This window comes from Papio anubis, chromosome 19 (genome assembly GCF_008728515.1).
Source record: "Papio anubis isolate 15944 chromosome 19, Panubis1.0, whole genome shotgun sequence".
NCBI classification, from domain to species: Eukaryota; Metazoa; Chordata; class Mammalia; order Primates; family Cercopithecidae; genus Papio; species Papio anubis.
Window position 1 is genome coordinate 14,040,475 of NC_044994.1, and position 23,409 is coordinate 14,063,883.

Consider the following 23,409-nt stretch of genomic DNA (forward strand, 5'->3'; position numbering starts at 1 on the left):
AAGTAATTAAGAATTGGTCAGTTGCAGTGATGTGTGCCTGTAATCCCAGCTGCTCAGCATGCTGAGGTGGGAGAATTGCTCGAGCCCAGGAGTTTGAGATCAGCCTGAGCAACATAACAAGACCCTGTCTCGACAAAAATTTTTAAAATAAATCAGCGGGCTGTGATGACACATGCCTGGAGTCCCAGCTCCTCAGGAAACTGAGGCAGGAGGATGACTGGGGCCCAGGAGTTTGAGGCTGAAATGAGCTATGACTGTGCCACTGCACTCCAGTCCAGATGGCAGAGTGAGAAACCATCTCTTTGTGGGGGTTGGGGGGGAAATAATTGAATGTCTGAATGTATTAGGCATTTAAACCCCCATCTGAAGAGATGAAAACTCTGATTGGACCAGTTTTTCTTTTGAAATCCAGCATCTAGTGATACTTGTTAGAGAATGAATAAGTAAAGATCAATATGAATTTAAAGGTTCTTAATGTAATTTGGAACATATTTGGCTAGTTCTAATATAAAATAAAACATTTAATGTATCTAATACATCAAATATAAAATAAAAACATTTTTAAACATTTGAAGCTCCTAGCATCTTGATTCCTTTCCCATAAGACATCTACAGAATAAGCTGATTTTTGAACATGTCTTCTATAAAAAGCATTTTATATTCTAATTGTGAGTTAAAATTGTTAACATGAATAGTGACATTTATTGAACCCTATATGGATCCTAAAAGAATAATTCAGCTGTATTACATCCAAAGGTTAGCATTCTACCCAAGTTTATTCTCCCTTAAATAATCCTCATCACCATATTTTATCACTGAAGTATTTAAGCAGTTTTATTGAGGAATGATGGGATTTCTTATAGGGACTCCCTTCAAGGTTGTTAAAAACAAACAAAAAAAAAACCAGAAAACATTCAAATAACTCTCTTCATTTAAATCTCCAGTCTATTACCACAGTGTTTCTTTAACAGATAAAATTTAATTTAACTTGGTATTAAGGATATACTAATCTCAAAGTAAACTTAACACAGGCTGCACAGATGTGTCTACTTTTGGAAATAAGAGTTATCCAATATTACAAATACCTCTTGAAAATTTAATAGACATAAAATTATTAATGACATTATCAATCTATTTTTTTTTTTTGAGATAGGATCTTACTCTGTCACCCAGGCTTGAGTGCAATGGCACAATCATGGCTCGCTGCATACTGAAACTCCTGGGCTCAAGCAATTCTCCTACCTCAGCCTCCCAAGTTGCTGGGACTACAGGCATGTGCTGCCACACCTGGCTAATTTATTATTTTTTGTAGAGATGATGTCTATGTTGCCCAGGTTGGTCTTGAATTCCTGGGCTCAAGCGATCCTCTTACCTCGGCCTCCCAAAGTATTGGGATTACAGGCGTGAGCTGCCGTGCCTGGCCGGCTTTTTAAAATCCAAAAAGATGGGATTTTCTACAGCTTTGCTTCTCAAAACTTTAAGACAGTTTGCTTTGGAGGAGTGGGTCTAACAATTTAGTCTACAATTCCTTTTACAATGATCTCTGGTATTCTCAAAGTTGGTAACAGTTGGTAACAACATGTCATATAGGCTTTAGGCCTAGTTTTTTAATGAAGACATTTCTTTTTAGTTATTTCCATGTTATTTGGGAAAGCTATAAATCAGAAAGTATTATGATACATTAAGGCAAATATGATTTTATAAATGTAAAATGTGTTTTGTGAATTTCATATATAGCTGACATACTTCTACATTCTTGCAAGTTCATGACATTTACATTTATTAATATGTAAGGTTAATTTGTTTTAATTCAGGGGAATCTACATTGATAGTAATACAGTGCAGCACAGTGTCTAAGAGCAAGAACTCTGGGGCCCTGAGTTGGTTCACACTAGGGCTTGCTTTGAGGAAGATTTTTCAATCCTGCTGAGCCTAGTTTCCTCATTTTCCAAGTGGGAGTGATACCAGGACTGAGATTGTATCCTATCTAAGCATAGTGCCTGACAAGTGTTCTCTGCTACTTCTCAGCACTGCTCCCCACCCTGCACTATGTATTGTGTGACACAGCCTTCTTTTTATACAAGAGCAGCTGAGTACCTAGATTCAGGGAATTTCAGTTAGACTGAATGGAGCTGTTTTCATCCATTTCCTGTTATGTTTTGGTTTATTTAGTTTTTTGTTTGTTTGTTTGTTTTGAGACAGAGTCTTGCTCTGTCGCCCAGGCTGGAGAGCAGTTGATGCAGGATTTTTCTCAACCCCTTTGTCAGACTTGTGACAGAGGTGCCCTGTTTACTTAGCCACTGTGCTCAGATGCTTGCGGGAGGGAGCACATGAATGAGCAATTGCAGGATCCATGCGGTGGCTCCCAGGTAGGGGTGCCTGCAATTCCAAAGTCCCTTAGGGTGTGTGTTAGAGTGCTGTCTTAGTTCTGCCTTCCACGGACAGCGGTGTGTTATCAGCTCAGTTGGCCCCTTGCCTCATCATGTGGGGTAGCTGCCCTCCGCCAGTAAGGGCAAAGGGCCAGTGTTAACAGCCTTATTTTGGGTACCCACACTTGGTGTGTCCCGAGCTCTTGTCCAGTGTTCAAGAAGAATGAGGTTACCTGGACACTTGAAGGATGGTGAAGGCAGAGAGTTTTATTAAGTGATGCAAATGGCTTTCAGCAGAGAGGGGAACTGGAGTGGAGGTGGGACAGGCAGGTAATCTTCCCCTGAAGTCCGGCTGTCTCTTCCCTGAAGTTAAGCCATCTCTCCTCCAAAGTCCAGTCATCCCTTTGAAGTCAAGGTGCCTCTCTCCCCTCTACCACCTGAGTCTGGAGTCTTTAAAGACACAACATGGGAGGAGTGGGCAGGGTGGGCTGTGGGTAGTTTTGGAAAAGGCAACAATTGATTGGTAAAAAGACATTATTTAGAAAGAACTAATTGGGCCGGGCGTGGTGGCTTATGTCTGTAATCCCACCACTTTGGGAGGCTGAGACGGGCAGATCGCGAGGTCAGATCAAGACCATCCTGACCAACATGGTGAAACCCCATCTCTACTAAAAGTACAAAAAAATTAACTGAGTGTGGTGGTGCGCACCTGTAGTCCCAGCTACTTGGGAGGCTGAGGCAGTAGAATCGCTTGAACCCAGGAGGCAGAGGTTTCAGTGAGCTGAGATTGTGCCACTGCACTCCAGCCTGGCAACAGAGTGAGACTCCATCTCAAAAAAAGAAAGAAAGAAAGAACCAATTGGGAGACAGTGGGCTAACAGGAATAGAAGTTCTCACTTTGGCCTGTGGGTTTCAGGCTTTTCAGTTCAGAGGTTGGGTTTCACTGGGGACCCGCCCCGTCTGCCTAGAATTTCTCTGCCTCCTGCCTCTATCACAGTGGCGCGATCTTGACTCACTGCAATCTCTGCTGCCTGGGTTCAAGCGATTCTCATGCCTCAGCCTCTTGAGTAGCTGGGATTACAGGCATGAGCCACCATGCCTGGCTATGTTTTATGTATTAATAGTTTTTAGTCTTATGTAGTACCTTTTATACTATCCTGATAGTACAACCAGTGTTTCTATTTTGTAGGGATGACATTTTAACTATTTAAAAATGTTAAAATATTTTTTAAAACTACCAAAATACTATTTGACTAAAACGACTAAAGAAAAGTAATGATATATAACAGTCTGTCACTTTCCGAATGTAAAGTGTCTAATTTATTACTTGGTTATCTCACATTACAGACAATGTGCCCCGTGTGTCTGGATCGTCTGAAGAATATGATTTTCCTCTGTGGTCACGGAACCTGTCAGCTCTGTGGAGACCGCATGAGTGAATGTCCTATCTGTCGCAAGGCTATTGAACGAAGGATTCTTTTGTATTAACTAAGACACATGGTGTATTTTGTTAGCTAATGTATCAAGTCATGAGATCTTAGTAGGCTTTTGATCTAGTTGGAAGTTCTGATGAGTTAATTTCTAATATCATAGTTTAATTAGGCGGTAATTAAACTAGATTATAAGTTTAATTAGAGTATAATTAGGCTGTAAAGGTACCAGAACAAAAAACCCTACAAAACGGTGTTGGAAATTGTGTTTTTTGTTTTTGTTTTAAATTTGAAAAATCAAATTCACGTAACTCATAGGTAATTTACCTTTGGCTTCTAAGAGGAAAGTCCTTTAAGGATATCCTTTTTTTAAAAATTGCATTTTTCTCTTATAATTTATAAATCTGTTAGATCTCAAAAGACATAATTCTTTGTGATCAGTTATCCTTCATTTCATCATGGTTTTACACAGTGAGTTGATACAGGTTCTCTGAAAAGTCATGCATCAAATAAAAGGGGCAGGTCAAACCATTATGTCACATGGTAAATTATAAAATGACAGTACAAGTTCCAGATAGTTAAGGGAATACCGAAGGGATGATTCTCTTTTTAAGATAACAGGAAGTTATCCACATGTTTCTTTCTGAATTCTTAGAGTAAATGGAAGCATAGAATGAGGGAATAATGACTTTGCATTTATCTTATTTTCTAGATTCAAAAGGAACATTAACTTGAATCAGATTACCAGTTTCAAGATGACTGATAGACAAGAAAAGGAAAAATAAGCAATAATAGTGGGCAACTGAAAAGAAAAAAAAACAGGAGTATCTATTAACTGGCCACTAGCAGTTGCCTTTCCTATATTAATTCATACACTATTTTGTTCAGCCAGTGTTTTTTAAAAAATCCAAGAAAAGCATACTTCAGGTTTTCTGTGATTACTCATCTGGGCTTGAGCTTGATCTGAGCAGTGAAATGACATTGCCCTATTTGGACCTCTGAGGTTCTATTTAGCTTTGCTGATGTACTGAATAGTACCCCAGTGATCTGCAAAAAATAATGCCTTTTCCAAAGGCAGCAGTCTTTTCCTCTTTGTATCAGTTAATTCTGACAGTGTTACTGATTCTGTCTTCATTATAGGCCTTATTTCCATTATCTCTTTCTTTATGGTAAGTTTTACTGTAAAGAAAACAGTCTTTCTATGTATACCTACAGATGAGGATATTATTTAAACTGCCAACAATATCCAAGACATGGTCAATAACCTAATTATAAGTACTTTAGAAAGAGTGACCAGGACATTTATAGAAATGTCTGCTTACTGGTAGACTTTAAAAACAACAACAACAACAACAAACTTTAGCGCATTTAATCATTTTTTTTTTCTCCTTTGAATGATCTCCTTTGTAGTCTTATTGTCTCCTGAGTAAATGTACACATAAATAAGTGTTTGGGCGTTCATTGCTGCTAGACTATATCAGCTGTTTACATAGTGTCTACTATATGCTGTTGATAAGCTTTTTCCTAAAAATAGTTATCCTCTTTTGTAGTTTTTTTTCCCTCCTTTAAATCTGGCTAGCTTTTCTTACTTCAGTTTTTGTAGAACACCAACTAAATTTGAAAGTATGAAGTCTCTAGCCCTCATAACACTGTTTCTGGCTGTTTAATCATTGCTGCCTTTGCAAGTCCTGGTGAAAGCAATGGGAAGCTTTGCTTGCTGGTTTTGTAGTCTCAACAATTCCATGTCTATGTTTAGCTGAGTAACTGCTATCATTTAGAACAGTACAATTTTTATAGATTTCAAATTTGAAAATTTAAATAGACTCAGTTATCTAATAAGGGGCCACTGAGCCTGTTTTTAAAAAAACTATTTTGAAGTTATAAAAAGGTAGAACATTTGACTGATGATGTTCACATAAAGAGACAGACAGACAATCTCCTTGCAGACATGAAAACAGCATGTTAGGTTTTTCCTTTCCTTCCATGCCATGGGCTACCCATCTCTTTCCACTAGATCACCTGGTGAGGAGGGAGCACCTGGCTGACTCCTGCAGAGTTGGCCAATCAGAGAATTGTGTGGTCCCTAGCTCTACTTTCCTTACACAAATCCTTTCTGTTTTGTGGCCGCAATGCTAAAACAGATCTCTCAAAGGTAATAGCATCTTCCAGACTAGTTTAATTATTTCTTTATAGGAATATGACATACATTTTTATTATAGAAATAATGTCGTTATAATTTTAGTGCTAGTACTTGTGGATTTTCTGTATTCGTATCACCTTGAAATTTGTTGCGTGAATAGAAAATACTTCTTTATTCATGTTTTCAATCACCTAAAAATTATTTTACATTTATTTTGGGTTTGTGAGAGATAATAAGATTAAGAACTTCATCATTTCAGTGACTTTCCTCCAACTCTCTGAATCTGCTACCTCTTATTATATGTCCCTTAGCAGTACTTTTCCAATTAGGTTTGTTACCCTCCTCATTAGCTAAACCTCTTTATCTTGTGCCTCAAAAGAGCTTTTACTTTTCTTAGAATCATTTAAAAAAAAAAAGAAAAAAACTGACACGCATTCATGCAAAAAAGTATTTATTGGGCTTCAGGGATTAGATACATAACAGTGGAAAAATGGCATCTTAGCACACTCAGAATTTATTGTGCAGCAGTTGTGTATTTTAAGGAATCTGTAGTTAAAAGGAAGAGATCCAAAGGTCCTGATAACATTTCCTGATGTTTCAGAAGAGTTGTCAATGAGTAGTGTCTGGATTTCCTCTCTGTACCCCTCACCCTGCCATTTTCTCCTTTATTCTTCTAAGATTGTTAGCGTTGTTACTCAAAACATACGCATACAATATACCGGATGGTGCTATTCTAATGGTATTTGTTCACATAATCTAACATTCTTACTGCTTATACTATATACATATTTAATATTGTTGGGAGCAAGAAGGTTTTCAAGAAAAGATAATTTTGTATTAGTGTAGGAATATATTAGACAAATGTTTAGCTGGCCAAATTATGCATAAGATATTTGTAACTTTAAACATTGCTAATTGACCAGCTAGCTATGGAAGCATAAAATTAATTGATAATTCATGTTGGAAATACATTTCTTAAATTTATATTTTTATGGCTTTAGCCCGTAAGAGCATTTTAGCATATTGAAATGCATGCTGCTTAAGATGTGTCTGGTTCAAATATGAAAGCTTGCTGAGTCATTTTTACATAGCAGAAACATACTGTCTATGTGTTGCCCAATTGCTGTTTGTCTATTCTGAATTCTGGACCGTTTTTGGACTAGGAATTAGTTAAATTCATGAACTAAGAGAATTAAAGATGGGGTAGAGTAGGATCAGTACAGTGGGGTTACAACAGATAGGAAAGTCAGCATTTGAGTGTAGAGAAAAAAAGAGGATCATATAGATGTCATCTATAGGCTTTAATACAGCTTGCTTTTTTTTAAATCCAAAAGGAAAAGCACTTATCCTATCAGAATGTCTACCATGTTTTATAGTAATAATTTGTGTAAAAAATCGAATTTTTGAATAGTTTTTTTTTGTATTTTTTGTGATGAAAAACTCATAACATAAAATTTACCATATTAACTGTTTGTAAAGTATACAGTTCAGCCATGTTAAGTATATTTACATTGTTGTGAAACATCTCCAGAACTTTTTCATCTTGCAGAACTGAAACTCCATACCCATTAAACAACTCCCCTTTTTGTCTTCTCCTCAGTGGAATAGAATTTTGACTCCATATAAATCAAGAAACATCTAAATTCTTTAGTTGTTTGTGTTTGCAATATCTAAGATCATGGTAAACATTAAGTTCTTAAAATTTTTGGGAGGGCCAATGTACCTCTCCTCTGAATTGTTAGCAATTAAATTGAGTAGGTTTTAAATATCTGTTAATTGGAAGGGTTTGTTATTTCATTTTGAGCCAGAGGGGAGAGGCATATTTTAAATATCAGAATTAGATTAACTTTGAGTTTGTACTAAATTAGGAACATAATAGATTTTCATAAATTATGTGTGCCTTGTTGGAAATGTCCACTGTCTTTATGTCTGCTTGTAAAAGTTTCAAAATATGTTTTCCCTCAAAAAGGCAACATTACTTCATTTGCTTGATTATGATAGGAATGCTTACTGATATTACTTGATAGTCATATATAGCCTAGGAACTTTAACATATATATAACTATAGCAGTATTAATAATGATAGTTGTACTTCTTTAAAACATTAAATTTGAGGAAACTTTAATGCTGTCTCGTGTACATTGCTTTACTACAGTGAGGGGGAATATCCTTTAGATTGAGCCTCAATTTACTGGTTAGTAGTATGTGAAACTCTGGTATAAAAACGTGAACTAGACAGTAGAGCCGATGAATTAAAATTGTAAGTTGCTACATTGGCATTTTCTACCTCCTTTTCTGTCCGAGTATTACTTTTTCCAGCATTTATTCTTATTTGTGAGGAAAGAGGAAATGGGAACCTGAGGTTAAAATTGACGTTTTTGTTTCATTGAGAATTTAAGCAGTAGGTACAGGAGAATTGACATGTCACATTAATTTGGTGCCTAAATCCGTAACTGCAAGTTATAATTGACATACAAAATGTCTAAGAAAGGTAATATGCTGAATATTTTACTTTTCCTGTATAGTCTGCATGATTTGTTTCATAAACCCAGCTTATTTCCTCCAAAAAGCAAAATGGTCCTGTAATTTTTAAAATAAAATAAACATGCCGTTTTGTCTGTAATCTATAATTTCAGGAAGTTATTGAAAGTTCTGACTCAGGGCTTTTTAACAGTTCAAGCAGTTGTCAGTTATATTTTGGAAGCTCCATCTGTGTAATTCTTCAGTGCCTTGAAAGAATTATTAACTTGGCAACACTATTAAAACTTTATAAAAGATGGTCTTTAGTGCATGTGTATCATTATATACACGTTTTAAAGTCATATTGCTTAGCTTGTTGTTAATGATTCTGCATGTGTGCTGGGTTTGGGTAATTCTTTAAAGGAAGTTTTCTAGATTTGCAATTGATGTTTGCTTTTTAAAAACTGATTATTTATGGCCATGACACTGTTACCAGAAAAGTAATTCTAATTAAGTTATTATGCAAAGTCATCTATAAGTAGTGTCTGGGAAGAGGAGTCGAGGTCACAGTTTGCTATTTTAGAATGAAAGGAGGATCTGTTTGGGAAACAGAGATTGTCTTCCCCTCAAATGAGAGAAAAAAAAAAAGACCCTTTGTTCAAATGGATTCTGTTTTAAAAAATTATTTTTAAAGGAAATCACAAATTGCATGTCATTCTTAATGCTAGTCTTATAGACTAAATCCCTAAAATTGTTTTTATGTTCAGTATGTTTGTGTCATTGTAAATGCAGTATATTCAATGATAGCAGTTCAATTGACTCATAGCAGTGTTTTGTATTTTTTCCAATTCCTTAGCTTTCAATGTTGGATTAAAGCCTTGTTTGTGAATATAGTTTCTGTATGGCAAATGATTCTGCTTATTAGCTTTTGTTAAAGAATGCTTAGTAAGAGCTAAGCTTTTAAAAGTAATGCAAACATTTGTCATTAATAAAACCTATGGTATAATATCATATAATGCTTTGATCTTTTGAGAATTATTCTTTTATAGTAGTATACATGAATTTTGATTTTTAAAGCATTTAAAAAATCTTAATACATTAAAAAACTTGTTATTGTTAAAAAGGAAATTACCAGGCCGGGCGCGGTGGCTCAAGCCTGTAATCCCAGCACTTTGGGAGGCCGAGGCGGGTGGATCACGAGGTCAGGAGATCGAGACTATCCTGGCTAACACGGTGAAACCCCGTCTCTACTAAAAATACAAAAAATTAGCCGGGCGTGGTAGTGGGCGCCTGTAGTCCCAGCTACTTGGGAGGCTGAGGCGGGAGAATGGCGTGAACCCAGGGGGCGGAGCTTGCAGTGAGCCGAGATCGCGCCACTGCACTCCAGCCTGGGAGACACAGCGAGACTCCGTCTCAAAAAAAAAAAAAAAAAAAAAAAGGAAATTACCATGCCTTTAAGAAACAAGGATGTACATCTTCAACTCAGCATAAGTGTCCACATCTAGAAGGCTCTCCTTGCAATTGTTTACAATTAAGGTACCTCTGTCTAAAGGGCCAAAGAAGCTTTTCATATTTTAACACCTCACATTCTTCAGAATTAAGACATATGAAAATAATCTGAATAGGATAAATTTGATAGGAAGTAAATTAACCAGTCTGGAAGATTCATCTTTTTCTATAAAAAGATTATTCCTCCTCACAAGTCAGATGTAGATTTCATTTTCAAGAGGTAGACATTTTGAAGCAATGATCTATTTGGTTTTTAGTTTTATGAGTAAATCACTAATTGTATGCTTTGGGGTTATTTTATTTTCCATGTTAATATAAGCACTTATTTCTGAAGTTATTGAGAGGTCATCTAGCTCCAGTTCAAAAGATTATGTGTATCTGATGTTTAAGAGGAAAAACATCTGAAAAAATCTTTTGTTTATTTGATAAAAGCATATATATTCCAACATTAAAATTGTGAATTTATTTTGAGTAACCTCTAATTAACTGTATTTTTTTGTTTCTGTTGCTGTATAATTAGAAATTTCATGGCAATATTTTTTACTAAATTGAAACTGTATAGGTTTTAAAAATAAAGACGTTTTAGAAAACTTGCTTTATATTTTTTATCATTGATAGTTTTTCATTCTTCACAAAGGTTAAAATTATTTGATAGTCTTTTAGCATAACATTTCCCAAATGTATTGACAATGAAAACATTCAGGCCAGATGCGGTGGCTCATGCCTGTAATCCCAGCACTTTGGGAAGCTGAGGTGGGTGGATTGCCTGAGCTCAGGAGTTCCAAGACCAGCCTGGGCAACATGGCAAAACCCTGTCTCTACAAAAAATACAAAAGTTAGCCAGGCATGGTGGCGCACACCTATAGTCCCAGCTATTTGGGGGGCTGAAGTGGGAGGATTGCTTGAGCCCGGGAAGTCAAGGCTGCAGCGAGCTGAGATTACACCACTGCACTTCAGCCTGAGTGACAGAGTGGGACCCTGTCTCTTAAAAACAACAACAAAAACCTCAAAACCTTTAATGGGTGCATAGGTGTTTATAAGATATAATGAGTATACAGATTAAAGTAGAACACCAAGAATGATTTCTCAGATAAATTATTTGTTGAAGAATAATCATTTGGCAAATAGTTTTTCCCTTATAATAAAACTAGTTGATAAATTCATTTTTATCTTATTAAGGACAAGAAAATGATAGACCTTATTTGGAAATGGAAGACCAGACCTGTAACAGATCATCAGTGAGGGGATGACATGTGAAAGGAGGCCATCAGGCAGTGCTGCCTTTGCCCGTAACTCATCAGATGTGATGCATTCAGGCTGCAGGTAACACTTCATGCTGGGGCTCTGCATTTACAGTTAGAGCAGCTTTCTGAAAGGCAGATTTCCAAGATAATATATTCATTATTTTTCATATATTTGAAAGTATTGTCTTCTTTCCCTTCTGTGTTCTTTCTTTGACACAAAACATTAATATTAAGAGTGTGACACTGACAGGCAGTTAGGGAAATACTTTTGTAGGTGAGGTTACCCTAATTTAATAGGGAAACCAGAACCAGCAAGCATGCCAGAGATTCTGAAATTATCAAAGTAGGAATTTAAAACAGCAACAATTAATAGGCTGTGAGCTCTGATGAAAAAAAGTGGACAATTCAGGTAATTCCAGCACTTTGGGAGGCCCAAGTAGGGAGTTGCTTGAAGCCAGGAGTTCAAGACCAGCTTGAACAACACAGCAAGACCCTGTCTCTACAAAAAAAAAAAAAAAAAAAAAAAAAAAAATTAGCCAGGGATTGTGGCAGGTGCTTCTAGTCCAAACTACTCAGGAGGCTGAGGCAGGAGGATCACTTGAACCCAGGAGTTCAAGGCTGCAGTGAGCTTTGATTGTGCGGCTGCATTCCAGCCTGAGCAACAGAGCAAGATAATGTCTCAAAAACAAAAAACAAAAACAAACAAACAAAAAACCATGGGTAATACAAGCAGAGAGATGGAAGCTCTAAGAATCAAAAGATTCTTGAAATAATGTTACAAATGGGAATACCAGAAGATTTAAAAAATATTTATTTATTTTTGGAGATGGAGTTTCACTCTTGTCACCCAGGCTGGAGTGTAACAGTGCACTCTCCACTCACTGCAAACTCCACCTCCCAGGTTAAGCGATTCTCCTGCCTCGGTCTCCCGAGTAGCTGAGATTACAGGCGCCCACCACCATGCCCAGCTAATTTTTGTATTTTTAGTAGAGACAAAGTTTTCAGCATGTTGGCCAGGCTGGTCTCAAATTCCTGACCTCAGGTGATCTGCCTGCCTAGGCCTCCCAAAGTGCTGTGATTATAGGCATGAGCCACCACGCTCAGCCAGAAAATTAAAAAAAATTTTTTTTTAAAGGAATAGAAGAAACATTTGAATCTATAGTGACTGAATATCCCAAAGATAATGATAGACACCAAACCACAGATCCAGGAAGCTTAGAGAATATCAGCCAGGATAAATATTAAAAATCAAAACATTACCATCTCCTATTCAAAGTACAGAAAATCAGAGACAAAAAAATCATGAAAGAACTCCAGGTGGGGTTGGGGTGTTGGGGAGGGGCCTTGTTGATAGAGGAGCAAGGATAAGTACTATATTGAACTTCTCCAGAAACTATGCAAACAAGAAGAGTAAAAGGAAATAATTAAAAGGTTGAAAGAAAAAAAAGTACTAAATAAGAATTCTGTATCTAGTGAAATTATCCTTCAAAAGTAAAGGAAAAGTAAAGGCTTTCTAAGAGAAACAAATATTGAAGGGATTTGGTGCTAGTAGACTGGCCTTACCAGAAGTGTTAATACTTCTATTTAATTTTTAATTTTTGTTTATTCATTTTTATTTTGATTTAGCAATAAATTAAAACATATGGCCAGGTGCAGTGGCTCATGTCTATAATCCCAGCACTTTGGGAGGCAAAGGTGGGCAGATCATGAGGTCAGGAGTTTGAGATCAGCCTGGCCAACATGGTGAAACCCCGTCTCTACTAAAAATACAAAAATTAGCTGTGTGTGTTGGCGGTCACCTGTAGTCCCAGCTACTCAGGAGACTGAGGAGAATCGCTTGGAACCGGAAGGCAGAGGTTGCAATGAGCCGAGATTATGCCACTGCACTCTAGCCTGGACAACAAGAGTGAAATTCCATCTCAAAACAAACAACAAACAAATAAATAAACATTTTATTGGAGATAAAATTAACCACAAAGAAAGACAGGAAGAAAGGAAGAGAGGAGTTATTTAAAAAAAAAAAAAAAAAAAACCCGAAAACAAAGAACAAAATGGCAGTAGTAAGTTCTTATCAATAATAACATGGAATGTTAATGGACTAAATTTCCCGAAGAAAAGACAAACCAAACTCAAAATTTGTAGAAGGAAAGAAAGAATAAAGATCAGCACAGAAATAAATGAAATTGGGACTAGGAAAAAAACAAAAGTTGAATAAAATGAAAAGTTGTTTTTTTTAAAAGATAAAATTGACAGCCTTTTAACTAGACTAAAAAAAAAGAAGACCCAAATAAAATCAGAAATGAGAAAGGTAACATAACATCTGATACCACATAAATACAAAGAATCATTGGAGAATATTATGAATAACGATATGCCAACAAATTGGAAAACCTAGAAGAAATGGATAAATTCCTGGACATATACACCCTGCCAAGATTGAGCCATGAAGAAGTAGAAAACCTGAACAGACCAATAACAAGTAATGAGATTGAAACCCCAATAAGGTCTCCCATCAAAGAAAAGCCCAAGGACCTGATTGCTTCACTGGTGGATTCTACCAAATATTCAAAAGAAGAATTAATACCAATTAAACTCTTCCAAATATTGAAAAGGAGGGAATACTTCCAAACAAATTCTATCAGGCTAGCATTACCTTGTGTATTAGTTCATTCTCACACTGCTATGAAGAAATACCCAAGTACTGTGTAATTTATAAAGAAAAGAGGTTTAATTGACTCACAGTTCCATATGGCTGGGGAGGCCTCGGGAAACTTACAATCATGGCGGAAGGCACCTCTTCACAGGATGGCAGGAGAGAGAATGAATGCCGAGCAAAGGGGGAAGCCCCTTATAAAACCATCAGATCTCATGAGAACTCACTCACTATCATGAGAACAGCATGGCAGAAACTGCCTCCATGACTCAATTATCTCCACCTGGTTCTGCCCTTGACACATGGAGATTATTACAAGTCAGGGTGAGATTTGGGTGGGGTCACAGAGCCAAACAATATCACTCTGATACCCAAACCAGATAAGGACACAATAAAAAAAGAAAACTGTAGGCCATTATCCCTGATGACTATAGAGGCAAAAATCCTCACCAAAATATTACAAAATACAACAACACATTAAAAAGATCATTCACCATGATCAAGTGGGATTCATCCCAGGGATGCAAAGATGGTTCAACATATGTGTCATGCCAGACCCCTAGTGACTCCAGAAGAGATGGCATTGTGTCTGAGAGGCCCAGAAGAGACCTAGAGCCAGTAACTTACTACCAGACATGGTTTATAGAGGACGTACATACAAGGCAGTCCAGAGGTGACAGGGTGGACAGGAGCACTGCTACTGTTTGTAAAAACATGCAGTTTATATGGCATTTTCATGTAGCAACACCAACCTAGCAAACTTCATTTAACCCAGAAAAGGGGCCTCATTTCCTTGCACATCCTATGTTCCAAGGAACGGGCAGAGGGGTTCAATGTCCTTCATAAGAAGTGAATCTCTGGGTTAGCCACTACTGGATTCCTTAGCTTGGAACTCTGAGCACACATTCTTCTTAGACCATAGGGTCATTCTCAGGGTATATGCTTAAGTTACTGCTGTCAGGTGCATCTGCCATACAATACACAAGTCAATAAACATGATACATCACATTAACAGAATCAAAGATAAAAACCATGTGATTATTTTAATAGATGCTGAAAAAGCATTTGATAAAATTTAACATCCCTTTATGATGGGTGTTGAAGGAACATACCTCAAAATAATAAAGGCCATCTATGACAAACCCATGGCTAACCATTGTACTGAATGGAGAAAAATTGAAGGCTAAGCAATTAGGCAAGAGAAATAAATAAAGGGCATCCAAATTGGAAAGGAAGACATCAAATTAGCCTTGTTCACAGACGACATGATCTTATACCTAGAAAAACCTTATCTTCACCAAAGTATGTTAGAACCGATACATGAATTCAGTAAAGTTGCAGAATACAAAATCTACATACAAAAATCAGTAGCATTTCTATATGCCAAAAGCAAACAACCTGGAAAATCAAAAAAGTAATCCTATTTACAACAGCTACAAAAAATATAAAATACCTAAGAATCAATATAACAAAAGTAGTGAAAGATCTATACAAGGAAAACTATAAAACTGATGACAGAAATAGAAGAGGACACACATACACACACAAATGGGAAAACATTCCGTGCTCATGGGTTGGAAGAATTAGTATTTTTAAAGTGACAATAGTACCCAAAGCAATTTACAGATCCAATGCCATTTCTATCAAAACATGAATAACATTCTTCATAGAAATAGAAAAACAATTCTAAAATGTATATGGAACTATGAAAGACCAAATAGCCAAAGCAATCCTGAACAGAAAGAGCAAAGCTGGAGACATCACACAACCTGGCTTCAAAATTTATTACAAAGCTATACTAACCTAAATAGCATGATACTGGCATAAAAACAGACACATAGACCAATGGAACAGAAATAGAGAACCCAGATATGAATCCATGCATTTACAGCCAACTCGTATTCAATCAAGGTGCCAAGAAATTACAATGTAGAAAGGAGAGTCTTTTCAGTGAATGGTGCAGGGAAAACTGGATAACTATATGCAGAAGACTGAGAATAGACCCTACACCTTATCATACACAAAAATCAAACAAAAATGGATTAAACACTTGAATCCGAGACCTGAAACTATGAAACTACTAGAAGAAAGCATTGGGGAAATACTCCAGGACATTGGCCTGAGCAAAGATTTCTTGTGTAACACCTCAAAAGCACAGGCAACCAAAGCAAAGATAGACTATTAGGATTACTTCAAGCTAAAAAGCTTCTGCAGAGCAAAGGAAAGAGTCCACAAAGTGAACAGACAATCAACAAAATAAAACATTTACAAACTATCCATCTGAAAAGGGATTAATAACTAGAATATACAAAGAGCTCAAACAACTCAATAGCAAAAAACCAAAAACAATTTCATTTAAAAATGGGCAAAAGATCTAAACAGATATTTCTCAAAATAAGACATACAAATGGCCAACAGGTATATGAAAAAATGCTCAATATCACTAATTATCAAAGAAATGCAAATCAAAACCACAATGAGATATCATCTCACCCCAGTTAAAATGGCTTGTATAAAAAATATAGGCAATAAAAGATGCTGGTGACTGAGTGTGGTGGCAGGGTGTAGTGGCTGAGGGCTGTAATCCCAGCATTTTGGGAGGCCGAGGTGAGCAGATCACTTGAGGCCAGGAGTTTGAGAACAGCCTGAGCAATATGGTAAAACCCCATCTCTACTAAAAATACAAAAATTAGCCAGACTGTGGCATGCACCTGTGTCCCAGCTACTCAGGCAGCTGAGGTGGGAGGATTGCTTGAGCTCAGAGGAGGTTGTAGGGAGCTGAGATCATGCCACTGCACTCCAGCCTGGGTGACAGAGGGAGACTGTCTCAAAAAAAAAAAAAAAAAAAAAAAAAAAGGAGGGGGCACCCAATATGGCCATATAGGAACAGCTCCAGCCTCCAACTCCCAGCGTGAGTGACACAGAAGACAGGTGATTTCTGCATTTTCAACTGAGGTACCAGGTTCATCTCATGGGTGTGTCGGACAGTCAGTGCTGGTCAGTGGATGCAGCCCAACCAGCGAGGACTGAAGCAGGGCGAGGCATCGCCTCACCTGGGAAGTGCAAGGGGGAAGGGAATTCCTTTTCCTAGCCAAGGAAGACTGAGACACACACACCTGGAAGATCGGGTGACTCCCACACTAATTTTGTGCTTTGCCAAGGGTCTTGGCAAGTGGCACACCAGACTGTATCCCACGCCTGGCTCAGAGGGTCCCATGCCCACGGAGCCTCCCTCATTGCTAGCATAGCAGTCTGAGATCTAACTGCAAGGCGACAGCGAGGCTGGGGGAGGTGCGCCCGCCATTACTGAGGCTTAAGTAGGTAAACAAAGCCACTGGGAAGCTTGAACTGGGTGCAGCCCACCACAGCTCAAGGAGGCCTGCCTTGCCTCTGTAGACTCCACCTCTGGGGACAGGGCATAGCTAAACAAAAAGCAGCAGAAACCTCTGCAGATGTAAATGTCCCTGTCTGACAGCTTTGAAGAGAGCAGTGGTTCTCCCAGCAAGGAGGTGGAGATCTGAGAACAGACACACTGCCTGCTCAAGTGAATCCCTGACCCCGAGTAGCCTAACTGGGAGACATCCCCCATTAGGTGCAGACTGACACCTCACACCTCGCATGGCTGGGTACACCTCTGAGACGAAGCTTCCAGAGCAAGAATCAGACAACAACACTTGCTGTTCAGCAATATTCTATCTTCTGCAGCCTCCGCTGCTGATACCCAGGCAAACAGGGTCTGGAGTGGACCTCAAGCAAACTCCAACAGACCTGCAGCTGAGGGTTCTGACTGTTATAAGGAAAACTAACAAACAGAAAGGACACCCACACCAAAACCCCATCAGTATGTCACCATCATCAAAGACCAAAGGCAGATAAAAACCACAAAGATGGGGAAAAAGCAGTGCAGAAAAGCTGGAAATTCAAAAAATCAGAGCACATCTCCCCCTCCAAAGGAAGGCAGCTCATCGCCAGCAATGGAAGAAAGCTGGACGGAGAATGACTTTGACGAGTTGAGAGAAGAAGGCTTCAGTAGATCAAACTTCTCAGAGCTGAAGGAGGAACTACGTACCCAGTGCAAAGAAACTGAAACCTTGAAAAAAGAATGGAAGAATGGATAACTAGAATAACCAATGCAGAGAAGTTCATAAATGAACTGACACAGATGAAAACCATGACACGAGAACTATGTGACAAATGCACAAGCTTCAGTAACCAACTCAATCAACTGGAAGAAAGAGTATCACTGATTGAAAATCAAATCAATGAAATGAAGCGACGAGAAGTTTAGAGAAAAAAGAGTAAAAAGAAATGAACAAAGCCTCCAAGAAATATGGGATTAAGTGAAAAGACTAAATCTACGTCTGATTGGTGTGCCTGAAAGTGACGGGGAGAATGGAACCAAGTTGGAAAACACTCTGCAGAATATTATCCAGGAGAACTTCCCCAACCTAGCAAGGCAGGCCAACCCTCAAATTCAGGAAATACAGAGAACACCACAAAGATACTCCTCGAGAAGAGCAACTCCAAGACACATAATTGTCGGATTCACCAAAGTTGAAATGAAGGAAAAAATGTTAAGGGCAGCTAGAGAGAAAGTTCAGGTTACCCACAAAGGGAAGCCCATCAGACTAACAGCAGATCTCTCAGCAGAAACTCTACAAGCCAGAAGAGAGTGGGGGCCAATATTCAACATTCTTAAAGAAAAGAATTTTCAACCCAGAATGTCATATCCAGCCAAACTAAGTTTCATAAGTGAAGGAGAAATAAAATCCTTTACAGACAAGCAAATGCTTAGAGACTTCGTCACCACCAGGCCTGCCCTACAAGAGATCCTGAAGGAAGCACTAGGCCTGCCCTACAAGAGATCCTGAAGGAGTGCAGTGGCATGATCTTGGTGCACTGCAACCTGTGCCTCTTGGGTGCAATTCTCCTGTCTCGGCCTCCCGAGTAGCTGGGACTACAGGCACATACCACCACACCTGGCTAATTTTTGCATTTTTAGTAGAGATGGGGTTTTGCCATATTGGTCAGGCTGGACTCGAACTCCTGACTTCAGGTGATCTACCCGCCTAGGCCTCCCAAAGTGCTGGGATTACAGGCGTGAGCCACCATGCCCGGACTTGTTGTTTTTCTTTTTAACTTCATTTCTATGAACTCTACAGAGAAGTATAGTCAACAGGTCTTTAACAAGGAGCAAAGACAATTAAATGGAGAAAGGATAGTCTTTTCAAGAACAGTGCTGAAACAACTGGACATCCATTTGCAAAAAAAATTAAAAAAAATAAAAAAAAATTTAGACACAGGCCTTACACCATTCACGAAAATTAACTCAAAATGGGTCATAGACCTAACTGTAAAATGCCAAGATACAAATCTTCTAGAAGATAACACAGGAAAAAATCTAAGTAACTTTGGGTTTGGTTATGATTTTTCAGATACAACACCAAAAGCATCATCTATGAAAGAAAAGCCTGATAAGTTGTACTTCATCAAAATTTAAAAGTTCTGCTCTGTGAGAGGCATTGTTAAGACCATGAAAAGAGTCTGGGCACAGTAGCTTATGCCAGTCCTAGCACTCTGAGAGGCTGAGGATCACTTGAGACCAGGAGTTTAAGACCAGCCTGGGCCACAGAGCAAGACCCAGTCTTTTTGTTTTTTTTTTTTAAAGGTTAAAAAGAAAAAAGGAAATAAAAATAGCCACAGATTGGAAGAAAATATTAGCAAAATTCACTTAATAAAGACTTTTTTCCAAAATTACAAAGAAGTCTTAAATCTGAATAAAAACAAAATGAAAAACCCAATTTAAAAAATAGGCAGCCAGGCGCAGTGGCTCACACCTTTAATCCCAGCACTTTGGGAGGCTCAGACAAGTGGATCACTTGAGGTCAGGAGTTCGAGACCAGCCTGGTCAACATGGTGAAACCCCATCTCTACTAAAAATACAAAATTTAGCTGTGTGCAGTGGCGGACACCTGTAATCCCAGCTACTCAGGAGGCTGAGGCAGAAGTATCACTTGAGCCCGGGAGGTGGAGGTTGCAGTGAGCTGAGATCACACCACTGCACTCTAGCCTGGGTGACAGAGCGAGACTCTGTTTCAAAAAGAAAAGACAACCTCCCTAATGAAGATATAGACGTATGTGTATCTATATATATGACAAAGAAGCATATGAAAAGATGCTCAGAACCAATGTCATTATGGAATTGCAATTTAAAACCGTGAGATAGTACCACCAACCTATTAGAATGGCTCTAAAATCCATAAAATGAAAAACACCAAATGCTGGCAAGAAAGTGGAGCAACAGAAACTCTTATTCATTGCTGGTGGGAGTGCAGAACAGCCCGTGTGGAAGACAATTTGGCAGTTTCTTATAAAACTAATCACAATATTACCATACAATCTAGCAATCATATTCCTGGATGTTTACCCAAATAAGTTGAAAAACTCACATCCACACAAAAACCTGCACATGAATGTTTGTAGCCCCCAAAACTCAAAGCATAATTGCCAAAAACTAGAAGCAACCATGACGTTCTTCAATAGGTGAATGGTTAAAGAAGCTGTAGGTGCTCGCTTCAGCAGCACATATACTAAAATTGGAATGATACAGAGATTAGCATGGCCCCTGTGCAAAGGCCCCTGCGCTATATTAAAATAAAATGAGTAAACAAAAATGAAAAAAAATTTTTTTCTATGAAGATCCTCTATTAACACTTCTGGTAAGGCCAGTCTACTACTCATGCCTGTAATCCCAGCACTTTGGGAGACCAACGCAGGTGGGTAACCTGAGGTCAGGAGTTCGAGACCAGCCTGGCCAACATGGTGAAACCCCATCTCTAGTAAAGGAACAAAATTAGTCAGGCATTGTGGTGTGCACCTGTAATCCCGGTTACTCAGGAGGCTGAGGCAGGAGAATCGCTTGAACCCGGGAGGCAGAGGTTGCAGCGAGCCGAGATCGCGCCCCTGCACTCCAGCCTGGGTGACAAGAGTGAAACTCTGCCTCCAAAAAAAAAAAAAGACCAGGTATTCAACAGACCAGTAGGGTGGCTATACTGATAGTAGGGTTAATTGGTTGTATATTTCAAAATAACTACAAGAAAGCTGGTCGCGGTGGGTCATGCCTATAATCCCAGCACTTTGGGAGGCCAAGGCAGGCAGATCACCTGAGGGCAGGAGTTCCAGATCAGCCTGGCAAACATGGCGAAATCCCATCTCTACTAAAAGTAAAAAAAATTTGCCAGGCGTGGTGGTGGGCACCTGTGGTCCCAGCTACTTGGGAGGCTGAGGCAGGAGAATCACTTGAATCCAGGAGGTGGAGATTGTAGTGAGCCAAGACTGTGCCACTGCATTCCAGCCTGGGCAACAGAGCAAGATTCCATCTTAAAAAAAGAAAACAATAACAACAACAACAACAAAATAGCTAGAAGAGAATAACTCAAACATTCCTAGCATAAAGAAAAGATAAATATTTAAGGTGTTGAATATTCCTATGTACTTATACAAATGTATCCTGTTAGCATATACACCCTGAAAATGCATATATCTAATATGTATAAATATTTAAAAATAAATGTCAAATTGAAAAAAGAGTTATCAGGCCATAAAAAGATATGGAATGGCCGGGTGTGGTGGCTCAGGCCTGTAATCCCAGCACTTTGGGAGGCTGAGGCAGGTGGGTCACGAGGGCAGGAGATCAAGACCAGCCTGGCCAACATGGTGAAACCCAATCTCTACTAAAAATACAAAAATTAGCCGGGTATGGGGCACATGCTTGTAATCTCAGCTACTCGGGAGGCTGAGGCAGGAGAACAGCTTGAACCTGGGATGCAGAGGTTGCAGTGAGCCGAGATCGTACCACTGTACTGCAGCCTGGTGACAGAGTGAGACTGAAAAAAAAAAAAAAAAAAAGTCAGGAAAGATCGTTAAATACATATCCTTAAGTGAAGGGCACTAGGCTAACAGGCTGCATATGGTTCCGATTCCGATGATATGACATATGGGAAGAGGTAAAAGTATGGAGGCAGTAAAGAGACCAGTGATTGCCAGAAGTTCTGGTAGAAGTAGGAAGGGATGAAGAGGCTGAGCACAGAGAAATCTTAGGGCAGTGGAACAATTCCGTATGATACTGTAATAGTATCATACATATCATACATGGCATTATGCATTTGTTAAAACCCATAGAACTGTACAACGTAAAGAGTGAAGCCTAATGTAAACTATGAATGTTGTTTAATAATAATGTGTTCATATGGGTTCATCGATTGTAACAAATGTACCACACCCATGCAAGATGTTAATAATTTAAAAAACTCTACGTGGGGAAGTGGATAAACGGGAACTCTTGGTACTATCTGCTCAATATTTTGGTAAACCTAAAGCTGTTCTAAAAAAAACAAAGCCAAGCGTAGTTTGAACCATGTTTGGCTTTTTGTATAATATACCATACAGAGCAAGCATTTTTTTCTGTTCTTTGGCAAATTGTCATACTCCTTTCTAAGTCTGATCAGCTTCCAACATGTCATCTTTGTGCTTTCAATGTCGTAACATATCTCCCAGAGTCCCTTTAATGTGAAATTTTTTGCCTTCATTGCTTTCTTCAGGTCACTTTCATCCTTTTTGTCACACTACTTTCCTCATTTATGTTGGTCAGGCCACCTTCACTGGCTGTCTATAGTTTCTCTTATGGTGGCATTGTCAGTGTTCCCATGGTCATGCATGTGGGGGAGAAGGTAAATAGGAACTCCATGCTCACGTATGTCTTCTATAACCCCATTTCTATTCTATTTGATTTTCACTTCCAGCATTATCACTTTTCATTGCTTTAGCGAACTTTTATCTTCGAGGCTAAATTACCTGTTTCAATTATTCATTTTTGTAAAGCGTCGCTTGGGTTTACCACTGCGAGACGAAGAGGCAACACAACAACATTCTTTGCTGTCTGCAGGTGAACTGAGTAACAGATCTGCTTTGACCAGTCACTAGTAGCCTTGGAAAGAAGTATGTGGATTGTCAATAATCATAATATGCCTGTTATTTATGTACTGATTTGTAGACTGGAGAGATAGCTGCAAAGTTTGTACTTCATGCAATCATTTACAGTTAATATGCCATGGTAACAGAAATCTAAGCCGTGATGTTGTGATACTGGTGTATTTAACTAAACTGTGCTAACTGAAATGTGTACCTAGAGTAATTGTGCAAAGCACAAACTGTAGTTCTTTTATAAAATCCAGTCTACAAATTAGTCTTTTAGTTGGAACACCTAATCCATTTATATTTAATATAATTATAGTTATAGTTGGATTTATATCTATAATCTTACTGTTTTCTATTTAGTTCTTCTGTATATTTCTTTTTCTTCTTTTGAGCTAATTCAATATTTTAAGTTCCATTTCCCCCTTTGATTAACTTGTTATGAGTTATTTTATAGTTATATTTTTAATGGTTACCCTACATATTATATGTATTTTTGAACTTTTAAAGTGTAATATGAATTATGACTTCACTTTTCTAAAATAGCTATAAACTTAGAAATGTAAAATTTCAGTTTACCCTCCTCTAACTTTTTATGTTGTTATTGTTACACATTTTAGTTGTACCTATA

The 23,409-nt window shown here is 38.3% G+C and overlaps 1 protein-coding gene and 1 pseudogene across 3 annotated transcripts in view; both read left to right on the top strand.

Moving 5' to 3' along the window:
- Positions 1-9,410, top strand: part of MIB1 (mindbomb E3 ubiquitin protein ligase 1) — a 133,126-nt gene extending 123,716 nt beyond the window's left edge. For all 3 annotated transcript variants that reach the window (XM_009192508.2, XM_003914226.4, XM_021929853.2), the window contains exon 21: positions 3,717-9,410. In XM_009192508.2, coding sequence (XP_009190772.1) covers positions 3,717-3,857 — 141 coding nt within the window. In that variant the 3' untranslated portion in view covers positions 3,858-9,410. The remainder of the gene's footprint in view (positions 1-3,716) is intronic.
- A 10,961-nt stretch (positions 9,411-20,371) lies between these two features.
- LOC116271514 lies at positions 20,372-20,494 on the top strand (annotated as a pseudogene).
- The last annotated feature ends 2,915 nt before the right edge of the window (positions 20,495-23,409 follow it).